The sequence below is a fragment of the Aquarana catesbeiana genome, linkage group LG05, assembly GCF_042186555.1.
Source record: "Aquarana catesbeiana isolate 2022-GZ linkage group LG05, ASM4218655v1, whole genome shotgun sequence".
In the NCBI taxonomy this organism is placed as follows: domain Eukaryota; kingdom Metazoa; phylum Chordata; class Amphibia; order Anura; family Ranidae; genus Aquarana; species Aquarana catesbeiana.
In genome coordinates this window covers 652,096,564-652,117,521 of record NC_133328.1, presented here as the reverse complement: position 1 = coordinate 652,117,521, position 20,958 = coordinate 652,096,564, and the positions used below count along the sequence as shown (strand labels likewise).

Below are 20,958 nucleotides of genomic sequence, written 5' to 3'. Positions count from 1 at the left end.
TCCCGGCGAGCGTCTCCCCTGGTGGGGCGTTGTCCCGGCGAGCGTCTCCCCTGGTGGGGCGTTGTCCCGGCGAGCGTCTCCCCTGGTGGGGCGTTGTCCCGGCGAGCGTCTCCCCTGGTGGGGCGTTGTCCCGGCGAGCGTCTCCCCTGGTGGGGCGTTGTCCCGGCGAGCGTCTTCCCGGTATGCGTCTCCTCTGGGAATCTCGCTCTGGTTGTCATGGTGATGTAGGCGGGTCTTTTATTGATTTGGATATTTCCTCTTCCTGTACTCAGGGACGTACGGCACGGTGTTTAAGGCGAAGAACCGGGAGACTCATGAGATTGTGGCCCTGAAGAGAGTGCGCCTTGATGATGATGACGAGGTGAGGCTGGTGGGGGGTAGAGATCAGGGTGCTGGGGGGGGGGGGGGTGTCCTTCCTGCTTATAGTGATGATGTCATTGTCTCCTCCCCCAGGGGGTCCCGAGCTCTGCGCTCCGTGAGATCTGCCTACTGAAAGAGCTGAAACACAAGAACATCGTCAGGTAAGGAGGACGGAGCATGTCTTCTCTGCCCCACCCATATCCTGTCCTTTCAGCCACACCCACATCTTATATAATGGCAAATGTTTTACTGTCAGCCCCACCTACACACACTTCAATGTTGCCCCACCCACTCTGTACACTCTCGGCCCCACCCACCCTGTACACTTTTAGCCCCACCCACCCTGTACACTTTTAGCCCCACCCACCCTGTACACTCTTAGCCCCACCCACTCCGTACACTTAGCCCCACCCACTCCGTACACTTAGCCCCACCCACTCCGTACACTTAGCCCCACCCACTCCGTACACTCTTAGCCCCACCCACTCCGTACACTCTTAGCCCCACCCACTCCGTACACTCTTAGCCCCACCCACTCCGTACACTCTTAGCCCCACCCACTCCGTACACTCTTAGCCCCACCCACTCCGTACACTCTCAGCCCCACCCACCCCTATCAACTGAGCTGCCAGAAGAAATAATGGGGCCCCGTATAACCTTCCACAGCGATGTTATAATATACAGGATGGAACTGGCACATTGCAGTATGAACAGACGTCAGATCCCCCCTCCTCCATTCACCTCTCCCACCCCCACCGTAGATTTGGGTGCCCCCCCCCCCCCCCGGGTCCTGTAACCCCCTCCCCCATGGTGAGGATTGCAGCGCTGAGTGTGGATTTCTCTGTTGCAGGTTACATGACGTCCTTCATAGTGATAAGAAGCTGACGCTGGTCTTCGAGTTCTGCGATCAGGTACCGTCCCGCTCTGATGATGGGGTGTCTAGGGGGGCGTCCCGGGGGGGGTGGGGGGGTGGGGGTGGGTGTCTGGCAGTTTTGTTTACATTTATCTTGCATCCCAGAACATAGGGGATCTCCTATTCCTTATGATCGGGTTATGCTGCCGCCTTCAGGTGGTTAAACACTGGGAAGAAAAGACAGGAACCCTCCCCTGCAGGTCCAATAACCCCTCCCCCGCAGGTCCAATAACCCCTCCCCTGCAGGCCATTCCCAAGTCCCGGGATCAGGAGACCGGATTTACCCAGATCCCTCCGTGGGGCTGTCCATCTCTCAGGGGATTGGTCCCCGGACCCCATACTGGACGATCTGTAATGTTGCTGCCTGCCCTGGACCCTGCGGACCCGGACTCTGTGGAATAATATATTGGTAGGGTGCTACACAGGCAGTGACCCCTTGTGCGGGTGTTGAGTCCCCGAAGTCTTTTAGTGGCAGAATCTGCTGTGCTGGGTGAAGACTGGACCCCCCCCCCCCCCCCCCTATGGTAGCCCTGCTGGCATCACCCCACGCTGGTCCAATGCCCCCCCCCCCATGTGATTGGCAGACACTTTTTTTATTTGTGTTTTTATATCGTCTTTTCACAATGTGGAGAGGCTCCCAGGACGCCCCCCGAGGGCCACATAGCGGTAGTGGGTCTCCGGGGTGGTCCAGATGCAGGAGGTGAAGTTAGTCCCCCCCCCCCCCCCGAAGGCCGAGCCGGGTGCACGAGCAGTGCAGCAGGTGATGTCACAGGTGGGGAGGAGCACCTGGGTGGCAGCCATCTTGGATCTCCTGTGAACAGAGTGCAGGCCCTGGAAAGGGGGGGGGGTGACTGTTGTTTGCACCAGAGCTGTGGAGGTGTGCTGGCAGCAGGCAGAAAGGACCTTCCATCCGGCTGTCACAGGCAAGAGAGGTCTATAGCAGAAAGGGCCCCAGGGAGGCATCCTGGCTGGTGGGACTACAGGTCACAGCAGAACCTCCAGGTGGGCAATCCTCTGAGGTAAGCAGCACAGCGGTGTTTCCTGACACAGTGCTCTCTCTGCAGAATGGGACCCCTGTGTCCAGCAAGAGTCCTGATTTAGATCTCAGCAGGCCAGAGTCTCCCTGACAGCAGAGAAAGGGGGTGTAAGGATTATGGGGTCCCATATACTTTATTTCACATAGGGAGGATACTGAACGCAGCCCTGCAGGTGGCAGTATGGCGTCCGATCGTCTGCAGGTGGCAGTATGGCGCCGATCGTCTGCAGGTGGCAGTATGGCGTCCGATCGTCTGCAGGTGGCAGTATGGCGCAGATCGTCTGCAGGTGGCAGTATGGCGTCCGATCGCCTGCAGATGGCAGCATGGCGTCCGATCGCCTGCAGGTGGCAGTATGGCGTCCGATCGTCTGCAGGTGGCAGCATGGCGTCCGATCGTCTGCAGGTGGCAGCATGGCGTCCGATCGCCTTCAGGTGGCAGCATGGCGTCCGATCGCCTTCAGGTGGTAGCATGGCGTCCGATCGCCTTCAGGTGACAGCATGGCGTCCGATCGCCTTCAGGTGGCAGCATGGCGTCCGATCGCCTGCAGGTGGCAGCATGGCGTCCGATCGCCTGCAGGTGGCAGCATGGCGTCCGATCGCCTGCAGGTGGCAGTATGGTGTCCGATCGCCTGCAGGTGGCAGTATGGCGTCCGATCGCCTGCAGATGGCAGCATGGCGTCCGATCGCCTGCAGGTGGCAGCATGGCGTCCGATCGCCTGCAGGTGGCAGCATGGCGTCCGATCGCCTTCAGGTGACAGCATGGCGTCCGATCGCCTTCAGGTGGCAGCATGGCGTCCGATCGCCTTCAGGTGACAGCATGGCGTCCGATCGCCTTCAGGTGGCAGCATGGCGTCCGATCGCCTGCAGGTGGCAGCATGGCGTCCGATCGCCTGCAGGTGGCAGTATGGTGTCCGATCGTCTGCAGGTGGCAGCATGGCGTCCGATCGCCTGCAGGTGGCAGCATGGCGTCCGATCGCCTGCAGGTGGCAGCATGGCGTCCGATCGCCTGCAGGTGGCAGCATGGCGTCCGATCGCCTGCAGGTGGCAGCATGGCGTCCGATCGTCTGCAGGTGGCAGTATGGTGTCCGATCGTCTGCAGGTGGCAGTATGGCGTCCGATCGTCTGCAGGTGGCAGTATAACCCCCTTGTGTCATGTGATGGACTCCCTGCAAAGGATTTTACAGTTAAACCACAAATCCCATTTCTTGGATATTTTCCTTCCAAGTTGTGATGATGTCATAGAATAAAATTCCTCCTTCATGCACCCGCTGTGATTGGTTCTCCCCCTATTATCTGATTGTCAGCTCTTCTTCTTTTCTCAGGACCTGAAGAAGTACTTTGACAGCTGCAATGGGGACCTTGACCCGGAAATTGTAAAGGTGAGACGTCTGCTGCCCCGGGGCCCTCGACCGAGAACTGCCTAACAGTTCTGGGGCTCCGGACCCCTCAGTACAGATTGAGTACCCCTCCATTGTGCAGTGCTGTGACTCCGGACCCCCTCAGTACAGATTGAGTACCCCGCCCATGCAGTGCTGGGGCTCCGGACCCCTCAGTACAGATTGAGTGCCCCCCCCCCCATGCAGTGCTGGGACTCCACATTTATTGAATGGTGTGCAGTGTCAGCTGTTCATGTGGATGATATGGAGGAGCTCTGTGATGGGGTGTGTTGTGGATGAGAGGTCTGCATATCATTCAGGGGAGGGGCCCACCTATCATGGAGGGGGGGGGGTGACATGGCAGACATGTTTTGGTTGGTGTGATGTGATCTGTCGCCATGTTGTGGTTGGCATTTTCTTGTGTGTGATGCAGATGGCAGCTTTCCATACTCTGTTTCTGGAGGGTGTCGGGTTTGGAGGATATACTGAAGTATGCGGCGAGTCTCGGGGGGGTGGGGGGGGAGCTGTGTAGCATATTGGGGGAGGTGTGGCATGCAACGTGTCTGTAGGATTTACTGTAGTATGAAACGTGCCTGGAGGGATGTGGCGGGCGACGTGCCTGGAGGGATGTAGCGTGCCTGGAGGGATGTGGCGGGCGGCGTGCCTGGAGGGATGTGGCGGGCGGCGTGCCTGGAGGGATGTAGCAGGCGGCGTGCCTGGAGGGATGTAGCGAGCGGCGTGCCTGGAGGGATGTGGCGTGCCTGGAGGGATGTGGCGGGCGGCGTGCCTGGAGAGATGTGGTGTGCCTGGAGGGATGTGGCGGGCGGCGTGCCTGGAGGGATGTGGCGGGCGGCGTGCCTGGAGGGATGTGGCGAGCGGCGTGCCTGGAGGGATGTGGCGGGCGTCGTGCCTGGAGGGATGTAGCGGGCGGCGTGCCTGGAGGGATGTGGCGTGCCTGGAGGGATGTGGCGGGCGGCGTGCCTGGAGGGATGTAGCGGGCGGCGTGCCTGGAGGGATGTAGCGGGCGGCGTACCTGGAGGGATGTGGCGTGCCTGGAGGGATGTAGCGGGCGGCGTGCCTGGAGGGATGTAGCGGGCGGCGTGTGTCGCGTGCAGCGTGTCTGGAGGGATGTGGCGTGCCTGGAGGGATGTGGCGGGCGGCGTGCCTGGAGGGATGTGGCGGGCGGCGTGCCTGGAGGGATGTGGCGGGCGGCGTGCCTGGAGGGATGTGGCGGGCGGCGTGCCTGGAGGGATGTAGTGGGCAGCGTGCCTAGAGGGATGTAGCGGGCAGCATGCCTGGAGGGATGTGGCGTGCCTGGAGGGATGTTGCGGGCAGCGTGTGTGGCGGGCAGCATGTCTGGAGGAATGTGGCGTGCCTGGAGGGATGTGGCGTGCCTGGAGGGATGTAGCGGGCGGCGTGTCTGAAGGGATGTGGCGGGCGGCGTGCCTGGAGGGATGTGGCGGGCGGCGTGCCTGGAGGGATGTGGCGGGCGGCGTGCCTGGAGGGATGTGGCGTGCCTGGAGGGATGTGGCGGGCGGCGTGCCTGGAGGGATGTAGCGGGCGGCGTGCCTGGAGGGATGTGGCATGCCTGGAGGGATGTAGGGGGTGGCGTGCCTGGAGGGATGTGGCATGCCTGGAGGGATGCAGCGGGCGGCGTGCCTGGAGGGATGTAGCGGGCGGCGTGCCTGGAGGGATGTGGCATGCCTGGAGGGATGTAGGGGGCGGCGTGCCTGGAGGGATGTAGCGGGCGGCGTGCCTGGAGGGATGTGGCGGGCGGCGTGCCTGGAGGGATGTGGCGGGCGGCGTGCCTGGAGGGATGTAGCGTGCCTGGAGGGATGTAGCGGGCGGCGTGCCTGGAGGGATGTGGCATGCCTGGAGGGATGTAGCGGGCGGCGTGTCTGAAGGGATGTGGCGGGCGGCGTGCCTGGATGGATGTGGCGGGCGGCGTGCCTGGAGGGATGTAGCGGGCGGCGTGCCTGGAGGGATGTGGCATGCCTGGAGGGATGTAGCGGGCGGCGTGCCTGGAGGGATGCAGCGGGCGGTGTGCCTGGAGGGATGTAGCAGGCGGCGTGCCTGGAGGGATGTAGCGGGCGGCGTGCCTGGAGGGATGTGGCATGCCTGGAGGGATGTAGGGGGCGGCGTGCCTGGAGGGATGTGGCGGGCGGCGTGCCTGGAGGGATGTGGCGGGCGGCGTGCCTGGAGGGATGTGGTGTGCCTGGAGGGATGTAGCGGGCGGCGTGCCTGGAAGGATGTAGCGGGCGGCATGTGTGGCGGGCAGCGTGCCTGGAGGGATGTGGCATGCCTGGAGGGAAGTAGGGGGCGGCGTGCCTGTAGGGATGTAGCGGGCGGCGTGCCTGGAGGGATGTGGCGGGCGGCGTGCCTGGAGGGATGTGGCGGGCGGCGTGCCTGGAGGGATGTGGTGTGCCTGGAAGGATGTAGCGGGCGGCGTGTGTGGCGGGCAGCGTGCCTGGAGGGATGTGGCGTGCCTGGAGGGATGTGGCGTGCCTGGAGGGATGTAGCGGGCGGCGTGCCTGGAGTAATGTGGCGTGCCTGGAGGGATGTAGGGGGCGGCGTGCCTGGAGGGATGTGGCATGCCTGGAGGGATGCAGCGGGCGGCGTGCCTGGAGGGATGCAGCGGGCGGCGTGCCTGGAGGGATGCAGCGGGCGGCGTGCCTGGAGGGATGTAGCGGGCGGCGTGCCTGGAGGGATGTGGCATGCCTGGAGGGAAGTAGGGGGCGGCGTGCCTGGAGGGATGTGGCGTGCCTGGAGGGATGTGGCGGGCGGCGTGCCTGGAGGGATGTGGCGTGCCTGGAGGGATGTAGCGGGCGGCGTGCCTGGAAGGATGTAGCGGCGTATGTGGCGTGCCTGGAGGGATGTGGCGTGCCTGGAGGGATGTGGCGGGCGGCGTGCCTGGAGGAATGTGGCGTGCCTGGAGGGATGTAGCGGGCGGCGTGCCTGGAGGGATGTAGCGGGCGGCGTGCCTGGAGGGATGTGGCGGGCGGCGTGCCTGGAGGGATGTGGTGTGCCTGGAGGGATGTAGCGGGCGGCGTGCCTGGAAGGATGTAGCGGGCGGCGTATGTGGCGTGCCTGGAGGGATGTGGCGGGCGGCGTGCCTGGAGGAATGTGGCGTGCCTGGAGGGATGTAGCGGGCGGCGTGCCTGGAGGGATGTAGCGGGCGGCGTGCCTGGAGGGATGTGGCGTGCCTGGAGGGATGTAGCGGGCAGCGTGTCTGGAGGGATGAGGCATGCAGTGAGTCTGAGGGGGAGGTGTGGCATGTCGGGGGAGGTGTGGCATGTCGGGGGAGGTGTGGCATGTAGCGTGTCTGGAGGATTATACTGTAGTATGCGGAGTGCCTGGGGGGAGAAGGATGGGAAGAATATTGTGCGGAGTGTTGGGGGGGATGTTGTGTGTCTGGAGTCCGGTTACCATATTTAGTCTCTATTTGCTCTTTTCTCTTTCAGTCTTTCATGTATCAGCTGCTGAAGGGTCTGGCCTTCTGTCACAGCCGGAATGTCCTTCACCGAGACCTGAAACCACAGAATCTGCTCATCAACAGGGTGAGGGCAGGGGGGTGATGGGAGGACAGGGGGGTTATGGACGGGGGGGTGATGGGAGGGTGAAGGGGTGATGGGCGGGGGGTGATGGGAGGGTGAAGGGGTGATGGGAGGGTGAAGGGGTGATGGGCGGGGGGTGATGGGCGGGGGGTGATGGGAGGGTGAAGGGGTGATGGGCGGGGGGGTGATGGGAGGGTGAAGGGGTGATGGGCGGGGGGTGATGGGCGGGTGAAGGGGTGATGGGCGGGGGGTGATGGGAGGGTGAAGGGGTGATGGGCGGGGGGTGATGGGAGGGTGAAGGGGTGATGGGCGGGGGGTGATGGGAGGTTGAAGGGGTGATGGGCGGGGGGTGATGGGAGGGTGAAGGGGTGATGGGCGGGGGGTGATGGGAGGGTGAAGGGGTGATGGGAGGGTGAAGGGGTGATGGGAGGGTGAAGGGGTGATGGGCGGGGGGGTGATGGGAGGGTGAAGGGGTGATGGGAGGGTGAAGGGGTGATGGGCGGGGGGTGATGGGCGGGTGAAGGGGTGATGGGCGGGGGGTGATGGGAGGGTGAAGGGGTGATGGGCGGGGGGTGATGGGAGGGTGAAGGGGTGATGGGCGGGGGGTGATGGGAGGGTGAAGGGGTGATGGGCGGGGGGTGAAGGGGTGATGGGAGGGTGATGGGCGGGGGGTGATGGGAGGGTGAAGGGGTGATGGGAGGGGAGACGAAGGGACGATCGAAGTGGAGCCCCACAAAGACCAGAGAGATAATAGGAGGGAGGGCTTATTATTGAGGGGTGGAGGGATGATGGGAGGGAGGGGCCTGATACGCTCCGGAAAGGTTTTCTATACTGTGTTGGGTTAGATGAAGAAAGAAAGGAAGAAATGACTTTGGCTACAAATCAAATCCTGGGAAGTATTAAAGGAGGTTTTGCGATCGGTGATCCATGGTGTGAGGACATCAAGTGGTAAAACCAGCTGCAGCCACCAGTTGATATCATTTCCTTCAGCCGGCCGTCATCTGTTCAGTACAAGTTCTCCCTTTCCAGTAGTGAGAAGGACAGAGGTCTCCGTCTGCCCCCGTACGTTGTGGTTTCCTCCGGGGTCTCGGTAAATTGTCCAGGCTGGGAGATCAGGGAACATCGGTTCCTCCATCTCTTCTGTGGGTGATGAAGCCAGAAGCAGCAGGCATTTCATCACTTCCAGCTTACGGTTGCCGGGGAAGCGGCTAATCAAGCATGGATCTGTACTTGATTAGCTGCAGAGGAGACATTGGAGATCATAGGATGAAGATCGTAGAATTTGCCCCCTCTGTTGGTTTGATGGGAAATGTCAGTCAGGTTGTCACCTTCCTGTTGGGGTCACCAGTGTGGGGGTCTTCTCCTCGCTCAGGGACTCCTCTTCATGTTCCTCCTCTCTCTCTGTAGAACGGGGAGCTGAAACTTGCAGACTTCGGCCTGGCGAGGGCGTTCGGTATTCCGGTTCGCTGTTACTCTGCGGAGGTGAGTTCTCATTGGTGCATACATTGGGGGAGATTTACTAAAACTGGAGATTGGCTCCCATGCAGAGCTGCACCAGATTCCGCAATCCGCTTCTAACTTCAGCTTCTTCAATGAAGCTTTGACCATAAAACCCGGAAGCTGATTGGCTTCTATGGAGAGCTGCACCAGATTCTGCACTCTCCAGTTTTAGTAAATCTCCCCCCATTGTCTGGTCATTGTATGGGATGTCTGATGGTGATATTCTCTGTCCCTCCTGCAGGTGGTGACACTGTGGTATCGCCCTCCTGACGTATTGTTTGGTGCCAAACTTTACTCTACCTCTATAGACATGTGGTCAGCCGGCTGTATCTTTGCAGGTGAGGATCTGGGGCGTACGCCCCCTATGCCCCCCGTATTAAATTCCTCTACTCTTTGTACAATGTCTGATGAGAGATGATGAATGAGGTCGGAGTGTCCCCGGAGATGAATGAGGTCGGAGTGTCCCCGGAGATGAATGAGGTCGGAGTGTCCCCGGAGATGAATGAGGTGGGAGTGTCCCCGGAGATGAATGAGGTGGGAGTGTCCCCGGAGATGAATGAGGTGGGAGTGTCCCCGGAGATGAATGAGGTGGGAGTGTCCCCGGAGATGAATGAGGTTGGAGTGTCCCCGGAGATGATGAATGAGGTCGTAGTGTCCCCGGAGATGATGAATGAGGTTGGAGTGTCCCCGGAGATGATGAATGAGGTTGGAGTGTCCCCGGAGATGATGAATGAGGTTGGAGTGTCCCCGGAGATGATGAATGAGGTTGGAGTGTCCCCAGAGATGATGAATGAGGTTGGAGTGTCCCCGGAGATGATGAATGAGGTTGGAGTGTCCCCGGAGATGATGAATGAGGTTGGAGTGTCCCCGGAGATGATGAATGAGGTTGGAGTGTCCCCGGAGATGATGAATGAGGTTGGAGTGTCCCCGGAGATGATGAATGAGGTTGGAGTGTCCCCGGAGATGATGAATGAGGTTGGAGTGTCCCCGGAGATGATGAATGAGGTTGGAGTGTCCCCGGAGATGATTAATGAGGTCGGGGTGTGTCCAGAGATGATGAATGAGGTGGGAGTGTCCCCGGAGATGATGAATGAGGTCGGGGTGTGTCCAGAGATGATGAATGAGGTGGGAGTGTGTCCCCGGAGATGATGAATGAGGTGGGAGTGTCCCCGGAGATGATGAATGAGGTTGGAGTGTCCCCGGAGATGATGAATGAGGTGGGAGTGTCCCCCAGAGATGATGAATGAGGTGGGAGTGTCCCCCAGAGATGATGAATGAGGTGGGAGTGTCCCCGGAGATGATGAATGAGGTGGGAGTGTCCCCGGAGATGATGAATGAGGTTGGAGTGTCCCCGGAGATGATGAATGAGGTCGGGGTGTGTCCAGAGATGATGAATGAGGTGGGAGTGTCCCCCAGAGATGATGAATGAGGTGGGAGTGTCCCCGGAGATGATGAATGAGATGGGAGTGTCCCCGGAGATGATGAATGAGGTGGGAGTGTCCCCGGAGATGATGAATGAGGTCGGGGTGTGTCCAGAGATGATGAATGAGGTCGGGGTGTGTCCAGAGATGATGAATGAGGTGGGAGTGTCCCCGGAGATGATGAATGAGGTGGGAGTGTCCCCGGAGATGATGAATGAGGTCGGAGTGTGTCCAGAGATGATGAATGAGGTCGGGGTGTGTCCAGAGATGATGAATGAGGTGGGAGTGTCCCCGGAGATGATGAATGAGGTGGGAGTGTCCCCGGAGATGATGAATGAGGTGGGAGTGTCCCCGGAGATGATGAATGAGGTCGGGGTGTGTCCAGAGATGATGAATGAGGTCGGGGTGTGTCCAGAGATGATGAATGAGGTGGGAGTGTCCCCGGAGATGATGAATGAGGTGGGAGTGTCCCCGGAGATGATGAATGAGGTCGGGGTGTGTCCAGAGATGATGAATGAGGTCGGGGTGTGTCCAGAGATGATGAATGAGGTGGGAGTGTCCCCGGAGATGATGAATGAGGTGGGAGTGTCCCCGAAGATGATGAATGAGGTGGGAGTGTCCCCGGAGATGATGAAAGAGGTGGGAGTGTGTCCAGAGATGATGAATGAGGTGGGAGTGTCCCCGGAGATGATGAATGAGGTGGGAGTGTGTCCAGAGATGATGAATGAGGTGGGAGTGTCTCCCGGAGATGATGAATGAGGTGGGAGTGTCCCCGGAGATGATGAAAGAGGTGGGAGTGTGTCCAGAGATGATGAATGAGGTGGGAGTGTCTCCCGGAGATGATGAATGAGGTGGGAGTGTGTCCAGAGATGATGAATGAGGTGGGAGTGTCTCCCGGAGATGATGAATGAGGTGGGAGTGTCCCCGGAGATGATGAATGAGGTCGGAGTGTCCCGGACATGATGAATGAGGTGGGAGTGTCCCCGGATGATGAATGAGGTCGGGGTGTGTCCAGAGATGATGAATGAGGTGGGAGTGTCCCCGGAGATGATGAATGAGGTGGGAGTGTCCCCCGGAGATGATGAATGAGGTCGGAGTGTCCCGGGGATGATGAATGAGGTGGGAGTGTCCCCCGGAGGTGATGAATGAGGTGGGAGTGTCCCCCGGAGATGATGAATGAGGTCGGAGTGTCCCGGGGATGATGAATGAGGTGGGAGTGTCCCCGGAGATGATGAATGAGATCGGGGTGTGTCCAGAGATGATGAATGAGGTGGGAGTGTCCCCGGAGATGATGAATGAGGTCGGAGTGTCCCCGGAGATGATGAATGAGATCGGGGTGTGTCCAGAGATGATGAATGAGGTGGGAGCGTCCCCGGAGATGATGAATGAGGTTGGGGTGTGTCCAGAGATGATGAATGAGGTGGGAGTGTCCCCGGCGATGATGAATGAGGTTGTGGTGTGTCCAGAGATGATGAATGAGGTGGGAGTGTCCCCGGAGATGATGAATGAGGTTGTGGTGTGTCCAGAGATGATGAATGAGGTTGGGGTGTGTCCAGAGATGATGAATGAGGTTGGGGTGTGTCCAGAGATGATGAATGAGGTGGGAGTGTCTCCCGGAGATGATGAATGAGGTGGGAGTGTCTCCCGGAGATGATGAATGAGGTGGGAGTGTTCCGAAGTTTACTACTTTCAGGAAAACCTTTCTTCTCTTACCTCTTCTCAGAGTTGGCGAATGCCGGGAGGCCGCTCTTCCCCGGGAACGATGTAGACGATCAACTGAAGAGGATCTTCCGATATCCTTCCTGAGCCGCATCATACCGATCGATGTCTCCTTATTATCCCCTATAGAATCTCTCTTCTACCTCTGTCACCTTCCTTTCTATCCCTCCCCCAACCTTTCTCCCTCTTTCTGCTCCTCTCACTTCTCCTTTCCCTCTCCCTCTGCTCCCTCGCCTCCCGCGCTCCCTTCTACACCGCTCTCCTTCCCGCTCTCCCTCCCTTCTGCTCCTTTCTACCTCGCTCTTCATTCCTCTGCTCCTTTCTAGCCCGCTCTTCATTCCTCTGCTCCTTTCTACCTCGCTCTTCCCTCCCTTCTGCTCCTTTCTACCTCGCTCTTCATTCCTCTGCTCCTTTCTACCTCGCTCTTCCCTTCCTCTGCTCCTTTCTACCTCGCTCTTCCTTCCTCCTGCTCCTTTCTACCTCGCTCTTCCCTTCCTCCTGCTCCTTTCTACCTCGCTCTTCCCTTCCTCTGCTCCTTTCTACCTCGCTCTTCCCTTCCTCTGCTCCTTTCTACCTCACTCTTCCCTTCCTCCTGCTCCTTTCTACCTCGCTCTTCCTTTCCTCCTGCTCCTTTCTACCTCGCTCTTCCTTTCCTCCTGCTCCTTTCTACCTCGCTCTTCCCTTCCTCCTGCTCCTTTCTACCTCGCTCTTCCCTTCCTCCTGCTCCTTTCTACCTCGCTCTTCCCTTCCTCCTGCTCCTTTCTACCTCGCTCTTCCCTTCCTCCTGCTCCTTTCTACCTCGCTCTTCCCTTCCTCCTGCTCCTTTCTACCTCGCTCTTCCCTTCCTCCTGCTCCTTTCTACCTCGCTCTTCCCTTCCTCCTGCTCCTTTCTACCTCGCTCTTCCCTTCCTCCTGCTCCTTTCTACCTCGCTCTTCCCTTCCTCTGCTCCTTTCTACCTCGTTCTTCCCTTCCTCCTGCTCCTTTCTACCTCGCTCTTCCCTTCCTCCTGGTCCTTTCTACCTCGCTCTTCCCTTCCTCCTGCTCCTTTCTACCTCGCTCTTCCCTTCCTCCTGCTCCTTTCTACCTCGCTCTTCCCTTCCTCTTCTCCTTTCTACCTCGCTCTTCCCTTCCTCTGCTCCTTTCTACCTCGCTCTTCCTTTCCTCCTGCTCCTTTCTACCTCGCTCTTCCCTTCCTCCTTTCTACCTCGCTCTTCCCTTCCTCTGCTCCTTTCTACCTCGCTCTTCCTTTCCTCCTGCTCCTTTCTACCTCGCTCTTCCCTTCCTCCTGCTCCTTTCTACCTCGCTCTTCCCTTCCTCCTGCTCCTTTCTACCTCGCTCTTCCCTTCCTCCTGCTCCTTTCTACCTCGCTCTTCCCTTCCTCCTGCTCCTTTCTACCTCGCTCTTCCCTTCCTCCTGCTCCTTTCTACCTCGCTCTTCCCTTCCTCCTGCTCCTTTCTACCTTGCTCTTCCCTTCCTCCTGCTCCTTTCTACCTCGCTCTTCCCTTCCTCCAGCTCCTTTCTACCTCGCTCTTCCCTTCCTCTGCTCCTTTTACCTCGCTCTTCCCTTCCTCCTGCTCCTTTCTACCTCGCTCTTCCCTTCCTCCTGCTCCTTTCTACCTCGCTCTTCCTTCCTCCTGCTCCTTTCTACCTCGCTCTTCCCTTCCTCCTGCTCCTTTCTACCTCGCTCTTCCCTTCCTCCTGCTCCTTTCTACCTCGCTCTTCCCTTCCTCTGCTCCTTTCTACCTCGCTCTTCCCTTCCTCCTGCTCCTTTCTACCTCGCTCTTCCCTTCCTCCTGCTCCTTTCTACCTCGCTCTTCCCTTCCTCCTGCTCCTTTCTACCTCGCTCTTCCCTTCCTCCTGCTCCTTTCTACCTCGCTCTTCCCTTCCTCCTGCTCCTTTCTACCTCGCTCTTCCCTTCCTCCTGCTCCTTTCTACCTCGCTCTTCCCTTCCTCCTGCTCCTTTCTACCTCGCTCTTCATCCCTTCCTCCTGCTCCTTTCTACCTCGCTCTTCCCTTCCTCCTGCTCCTTTCTACCTCGCTCTTCCCTTCCTCCTGCTCCTTTCTACCTCGCTCTTCCCTTCCTCCTGCTCCTTTCTACCTCGCTCTTCCCTTCCTCCTGCTCCTTTCTACCTCGCTCTTCCCTTCCTCCTGCTCCTTTCTACCTCGCTCTTCCCTTCCTCCTGCTCCTTTCTACCTCGCTCTTCCCTTCCTCCTGCTCCTTTCTACCTCGCTCTTCCCTTCCTCCTGCTCCTTTCTACCTCGCTCTTCCCTTCCTCCTGCTCCTTTCTACCTCGCTCTTCCCTTCCTCCTGCTCCTTTCTACCTCGCTCTTCCCTTCCTCCTGCTCCTTTCTACCTCGCTCTTCCCTTCCTCCTGCTCCTTTCTACCTCGCTCTTCCCTTCCTCCTGCTCCTTTCTACCTCGCTCTTCCCTTCCTCCTGCTCCTTTCTACCTCGCTCTTCCCTTCCTCCTGCTCCTTTCTACCTCGCTCTTCCCTTCCTCCTGCTCCTTTCTACCTCGCTCTTCCCTCCTCTGCTCTTTTCTACCTCGCTCTTCCCTTCCTCCTGCTCCTTTCTACCTCGCTCTTCCCTTCCTCTGCTCCTTTCTACCTCGCTCTTCCCTTCCTCCTGCTCCTTTCTACCTCGCTCTTCCCTTCCTCCTGCTCCTTTCTACCTCGCTCTTCCCTTCCTCCTGCTCCTTTCTACCTCGCTCTTCCTTCCTCTGCTCCTTTCTACCTCGCTCTTCCCTTCCTCCTGCTCCTTTCTACCTCGCTCTTCCCTTCCTCTGCTCCTTTCTACCTCGCTCTTCCCTTCCTCCTGCTCCTTTCTACCTCGCTCTTCCCTTCCTCCTGCTCCTTTCTACCTCGCTCTTCCCTTCCTCCTGCTCCTTTCTACCTCGCTCTTCCTTCCTCCTGCTCCTTTCTACCTCGCTCTTCCCTTCCTCCTGCTCCTTTCTACCTCGCTCTTCCCTTCCTCCTGCTCCTTTCTACCTCGCTCTTCCCTTCCTCCTGCTCCTTTCTACCTCGCTCTTCCCTTCCTCCTGCTCCTTTCTACCTCGCTCTTCCCTTCCTCCTGCTCCTTTCTACCTCGCTCTTCCCTCCCTTCTGCTCTTTTCTACCTCGCTCTTCCCTACCTCGCTCCTTTCTACCTCGCTCTTCCCTCCCTTCTGCTCCTTTCTACCTCGCTCTTTCCCTTCCTCCTGCTCTTTTCTACCTCGCTCTTCCCTTCCTCCTGCTCCTTTCTACCTCGCTCTTCCCTTCCTCCTGCTCCTTTCTACCTCGCTCTTCCCTTCCTCCTGCTCCTTTCTACCTCGCTCTTCCCTCCCTTCTGCTCCTTTCTACCTCGCTCTTCCCTTCCTCCTGCTCTTTTCTACCTCGCTCTTCCCTTCCTCCTGCTCCTTTCTACCTCGCTCTTCCCTTCCTCCTGCTCCTTTCTACCTCGCTCTTCCCTTCCTCCTGCTCCTTTCTACCTCGCTCTTCCCTTCCTCCTGCTCCTTTCTACCTCGCTCTTCCCTTCCTCCTGCTCCTTTCTACCTCGCTCTTCCCTTCCTCCTGCTCCTTTCTACCTCGCTCTTCCCTTCCTCCTGCTCCTTTCTACCTCGCTCTTCCCTCCCTTCTGCTCTTTTCTACCTCGCTCTTCCCTACCTCGCTCCTTTCTACCTCGCTCTTCCCTCCCTTCTGCTCCTTTCTACCTCGCTCTTCCCTTCCTCCTGCTCTTTTCTACCTCGCTCTTCCCTTCCTCCTGCTCCTTTCTACCTCGCTCTTCCCTTCCTCCTGCTCCTTTCTACCTCGCTCTTCCCTTCCTCCTGCTCCTTTCTACCTCGCTCTTCCCTTCCTCCTGCTCCTTTCTACCTCGCTCTTCCCTTCCTCCTGCTCCTTTCTACCTCGCTCTTCCCTTCCTCTGCTCCTTTCTACCTCGCTCTTCCCTTCCTCCTGCTCCTTTCTACCTCGCTCTTCCCTTCCTCCTGCTCTTTTCTACCTCGCTCTTCCCTTCCTCCTGCTCCTTTCTACCTCGCTCTTCCCTTCCTCCTGCTCCTTTCTACCTCGCTCTTCCCTTCCTCCTGCTCCTTTCTACCTCGCTCTTCCCTTCCTCCTGCTCCTTTCTACCTCGCTCTTCCCTTCCTCCTGCTCCTTTCTACCTCGCTCTTCCCTTCCTCCTGCTCCTTTCTACCCCCCCCCCCCCCCAGGCTCTCATTTCCATGCAGTGTTCTCTCGCTCTCCCACACCTTGCCCCCCTCCTCCTCATGCTGTGCTCTCCTCTCCCTGCACCCCCTTGTTATCTCTCGCTCTCCTCCACACTCTCTCTTTTGCCCTCGTCTGCCCCTCCCCCTCTTTCTTGTTCTGTCTTGCCCCTCGTGCCCCCCCCGGTGGGACTGTATACATTGGGTACTTTTAGAAAGGTTTTCTTTTTCCTGAACTCTCCTCCTCACATTACTGGGAACTCCGACTGAAGAGCAGTGGCCGGCCATGACCAAGCTTCCGGATTATAAAGTGAGTCTCTGTTCTGCTGCTGCATAAAATAGGAGAAAACTATGAAAATGTTTAATGCCAACGGAATACAAACATCGAGCGATTGACAGCGAGTGTAGAGAGGGAAAGACCCCCCTTTACATCCCTGTGTGTGTATAGAAATCCCATCAATTCTCCACTGTGGTCTATTATCCATTGGAAGTGTTTTGTTTAAATCTGTTCTGTGATCCTGCCAGAAATTCTGATCTGTCCTCTGCACACTTCCTGTGTGAACCCTCCTCGCTCTTATCTTGGACTGCAGAATGATTTATCTGTCTTCTCCTGATGGAGAAATGGTGTCCTGAAGCCGACCAATGACGTGCTTCCATCACGGCTCCTGCTGTGGGCGGGTACCACAGCTCCTGGTTGTGACCCGCCTACAATCATCGATTGACAGCTAGTCTGATACTCAGTTGGCACCGCCCACCTGCATTCCACTACAGTCCCAGGGTGTTATCGGAAATGTAGCTCCTATTTGCCACTAGGGGGCACATTGGATGTGAAACGCACCACCTGCCTAGATCCTGCCCCCACAGAGCCCCCACAGAGCCCCGGTACAGTAAACTAATAAAGGAGTTGATGACCTCACAAGAGAAAAGCATTAATGACTCTAAAAAGTAAGACTTTATTAGGAAAAATGTCATGATGTAGTAAATGACCATAGGGAGCTGGAGATGAGGGTCAAGAGTGGGCAGGATCCCTGAAATTCAGCTTTAATGATTGATGGCGGCCATATTAACGAATCTCCATATATATTGGGAGCAGCACCATTGGATATCATTAGTCAGGACCCTTCTGCAGCTTCATTCGGACAATTCCCACCCAGGAACTCTCCACATTTGTGACTTTTACTCGACATGGTCCAAAGTCTGTGACCCTCAAACCATCACACCCATGTGAGCCTATTGGATGTTCCATTCCAAGACCATGGCCATTAAAATGGAGTTGCCCCCCCCTCCTCCCATGGCCATTAGAATGGAGTTGCCCCTCCTCCTCCCATGGCCATTAAAAGGGAGTTGCCCCCCCTCCTCCCATGGCCATTAAAATGAAGTAGCCCCCTTACCCCCATGGCCACGAATATGAAGTTTACCCCCCTTTGTGGCTATAACCTGCTCCACTCATCTGGGAAGACTTTCCACAAATTTTTGGAGGGTGTCTGTGGAAATATGTGCCCATTTGTGAGGTCGGGTGCTGATGTTGGATGAGAAGATCTGGCTTGCATGTTAAGCCCCACATTGGGCACCAAAAAAATGCCTAACTCGCTATCAGCGTTCCAATTCATTCCAAAGGTGTTGAGTAGGGATGAGGTCAGGGCTCTGTACAGGACACTCTAGTTCCTCCACACCAAACTGGGCAAACTGTGTCTTTTATGGAATTGCCCTCCTCTCCTCATGGCCATTAATATTATGTTGTCCCCTTTGTGGCTTTAACAGCCTCCACTCTTCTGGGATGGATTTCCACAAGATTTTGGGGGGTGTCTGTGGGCATTTGTACCCATTTGTGAGGTTAGGTACTGATGTTGGATGAGGAGACCTAAATCACACATTGGGCACCAAAAAAAAGGTGTTCTGTAGGGATGAGGTCAGGGCTCTGTGCAAGACACTCGAGTTCCTCCACACCAAACTGGTCACTCCATGTCTTCAGTCATGTTGGGACAGAAAAGGGTCTTCACCAAACTATTACTACAAGGTTGGAAGAGCACAACTGTCTACAATGTCTTTGTATGATGGAGTATTTCCAGGACCCTTCACTAGAAACACCAGAACTCCATCATCTAGAAGGTCATCTGGTGCTGGAATGGGATGTTCAGCAAGCTGATACAGGGGTGTAATGATCGGTGTCTTTGGTCCTATTAGTGTATCTTCTGAACTGTTGAAGCCGCTCCATCCTCTGACCTCTGTCTTTCTGTGTGTTCCCAGCCGTACCCCATGTATCCAGCTACCACCTCTCTAGTCAACGTTGTGCCCAAACTCAACGCTACTGGTCGGGATCTACTGCAGGTAATTTCTGTTTTTTTCCAACAGCTGACTTTACTGACTGCTGACTTTTTCCTGAATACTGCTGGTATCTTGAGGCCAGGCCTGCTCACACACATATTCCCTCATATACATACAGCTTAAGCTCTTCATGTGACATCCCAGGCTCTGGCCTATAGAGATGGTGCTCCCATGTGACATCTCATACTCTGGTCCCAGTATCTGGCCTACAGAGATGATGCTCCCATGTGACGTCCCATGCCCTGGTCCCTGGCTCCGGCCTACAGAGATGATTCTCCTCTGGTTTCAGGCTCTGACCGACAGAGATGATGCTCCCATGTGACGTCCAATGCTTTGGTCTACAGAGATGATGCTCCCATGTGACATCCCACGCTCTGCTCCCAGGTTCCGGCCCATGGAGATAATGTTCCCATGTGATGTTTCATGTTCTGAGCCCAGCCTTTGGTTACAGAGATGATGCTCCCATGGTAGATCCCATGCTCTGGTCCCCAGAGAGGATGCTCCCATGTGACATCCCATGCTCTGGTCTCCAGAGAGGATGCTCCCATGTGACGTCCCATGCTCTGGTCTCCAGAGAGGATGCTCCCATGTGACGTCCCATGCTCTGGTCTCCAGAGAGGATGCTCCCATGTGACGTCCCATGCTCTGGTCTCCAGAGAGGATGCTCCCATGTGACGTCCCATGCTCTGGTCTCCAGAAAGGATGCTCCCATGTGACGTCCCATGCTCTGGTCTCCAGAGATGGTGCTCCCATGTGACGTCCCATGCTCTGGTTTCCAGAGATGGTGCACCCATGTGACGTCCCAGGCTCCAGTTTAAAGAGGTGATGCTCCCATGTGACGTCCCATGCTCTGGTCCCAGGCTCCGGCCTACAGAGATGCTGCTCTCAAGTTAATGGTGATCCAGATTCAACCCTTATATATACACCATATACACAGACAACGTCCTAGGGGGCTACCAAAGAACATATATAAGATGTGTGACTACATAAGACCACACCCAGAGGGGTCATTTCTTCACTTCTAACTCGCATTGTTTGTCGTTCCAGAACCTGTTGAAGTGTAATCCGGTCCAAAGGATTTCGGCAGATGAAGCTCTTCAGCATCCTTACTTTGCCGACTTCTGCCCTCCATAGCTGACAAGATCATCTCGCCCCCCCCCCCCCCCCCCCCCAAACTTTACCCTTCCGCCCCCTCCCTCGGCCCCCTGGTAACAATGATTATGTCGGTTCCCTGCCCTTCCTGCATGGTACCATGGTCCATCCCTTCTAGACTTCCCCTGTAATAATCGGTATTAGATTGTCACTGCCAGGACCTCCGATGTACCATGGGATAGACCCTCCCACATCCAAGGAAATGGGTGGAGCCTGCTGCTGAGTACAGGTGTAGGTGGTTATTAGAGGGAAAGTCCTGCCTCCATCTAGAAGATCTTTGTGATGTAGAAGAGCTGGACCTTATACAGATAAGGTTTAACGCCTTGGGTGATTTGCGGTCCTAAGGGCTGCTCACCAGCAACTGTGGGGTCTTTCTGGACCCCCAGAGGAGTTTGTTAAAGTTTTGAATGGATAGGAGAGCCACAGCAGCTTGTACAGACTTTTTAAAAGATATTTTATTTTGTAATGGCCAATGCGTTTCGGGGGCTCAGCACTTCCCCCATCCTCAGGGCTAAAAACCAGATCCGAGTGCGGAGCCCCCGAAACGCGTCAACTGATACAAAATAACTTTGTACAAGCTGGTGTGGCACTCTCATCCCTTCAGAACTTCAACCATCTAGGTGGAGCCTACTGCAGACTGGAAGTTGGTGGGTGGACCCGGTCACAGGCTAGAAGTGGGTGGAGCTTGCTGTAGCCTAAAGGCTGGTGGGTGGAGCCTGCCACAGTCTATAGGATGGTGTGGGTGGAGCTTACTCTATCCTAAAGAATTGGAAGGTGGAGCTTGTCCCAGACTATAGGTGAACATGGGTGGAGCTTAAAAAATTGGTAGGTGAAGCTTGTTAGACTGAAGCTGAATGTGGGTGGAGCTTGATGTTTCCAGCCTGGGTGCCCTACAGTGGTGCAGACATGGGACGCATTTCGCTACTAGATGATTCCAGTCTCCGCCTTCCTCCAGATAATGAGCCCCCCTCCTTCCTCCACTGCAGCCCCTCCCCCTCTCCTTTATTTATTGTAGATCCTTCCTGCCCTGCGGTTGTATATTTTAATGTACATTATTTTGTAATTTTGTTTTGTTTATTTTGCCCTGTAAATGTTCCTTTTCTGGAAAATACAGATTATTTTACACACTCGCCTGTCCTGCATGCCCTGATTGTGTGCAGACCGCCGCCGTCTCGCAGTGGGAGGGTCTCCTGTGATGGGTGTGACCGGCCAGGCTCTGGGTTATATCCTGTAGAGTAGATATGGAATCAGTCGGGGGTTCTGGGATTGGTCAGTCCACAATTCCTCCCGTCAGTTCATCTCCCAGAATCCTCCACTCCTGTCACCAGTCTGACTTTGCATGACCCCAATGTCTTCCCGGACTATAGATGTAGTCACCCCAGGTATGGAGGGGAAATCTTCCATTGGGGACATCAATGACCGCT

The 20,958-nt window shown here is 56.8% G+C and overlaps 1 protein-coding gene across 1 annotated transcript in view; it reads left to right on the top strand.

Annotated features, from left to right (window-relative positions):
- CDK5 (cyclin dependent kinase 5) overlaps window positions 1–20,661 on the top strand; it is a 28,148-nt gene extending 7,487 nt beyond the window's left edge. The window contains exons 2-12 of the mRNA XM_073632587.1: window positions 273–361; window positions 454–521; window positions 1,211–1,271; window positions 3,632–3,688; window positions 7,147–7,242; window positions 8,647–8,721; window positions 8,981–9,077; window positions 11,884–11,955; window positions 16,309–16,367; window positions 18,305–18,385; window positions 19,430–20,661. Of these exons, the coding sequence (XP_073488688.1) occupies window positions 273–361; window positions 454–521; window positions 1,211–1,271; window positions 3,632–3,688; window positions 7,147–7,242; window positions 8,647–8,721; window positions 8,981–9,077; window positions 11,884–11,955; window positions 16,309–16,367; window positions 18,305–18,385; window positions 19,430–19,516 (842 nt within the window). The 3' untranslated portion in view covers window positions 19,517–20,661. The remainder of the gene's footprint in view (window positions 1–272; window positions 362–453; window positions 522–1,210; window positions 1,272–3,631; window positions 3,689–7,146; window positions 7,243–8,646; window positions 8,722–8,980; window positions 9,078–11,883; window positions 11,956–16,308; window positions 16,368–18,304; window positions 18,386–19,429) is intronic.
- Window positions 20,662–20,958: the final 297 nt, after the last annotated feature.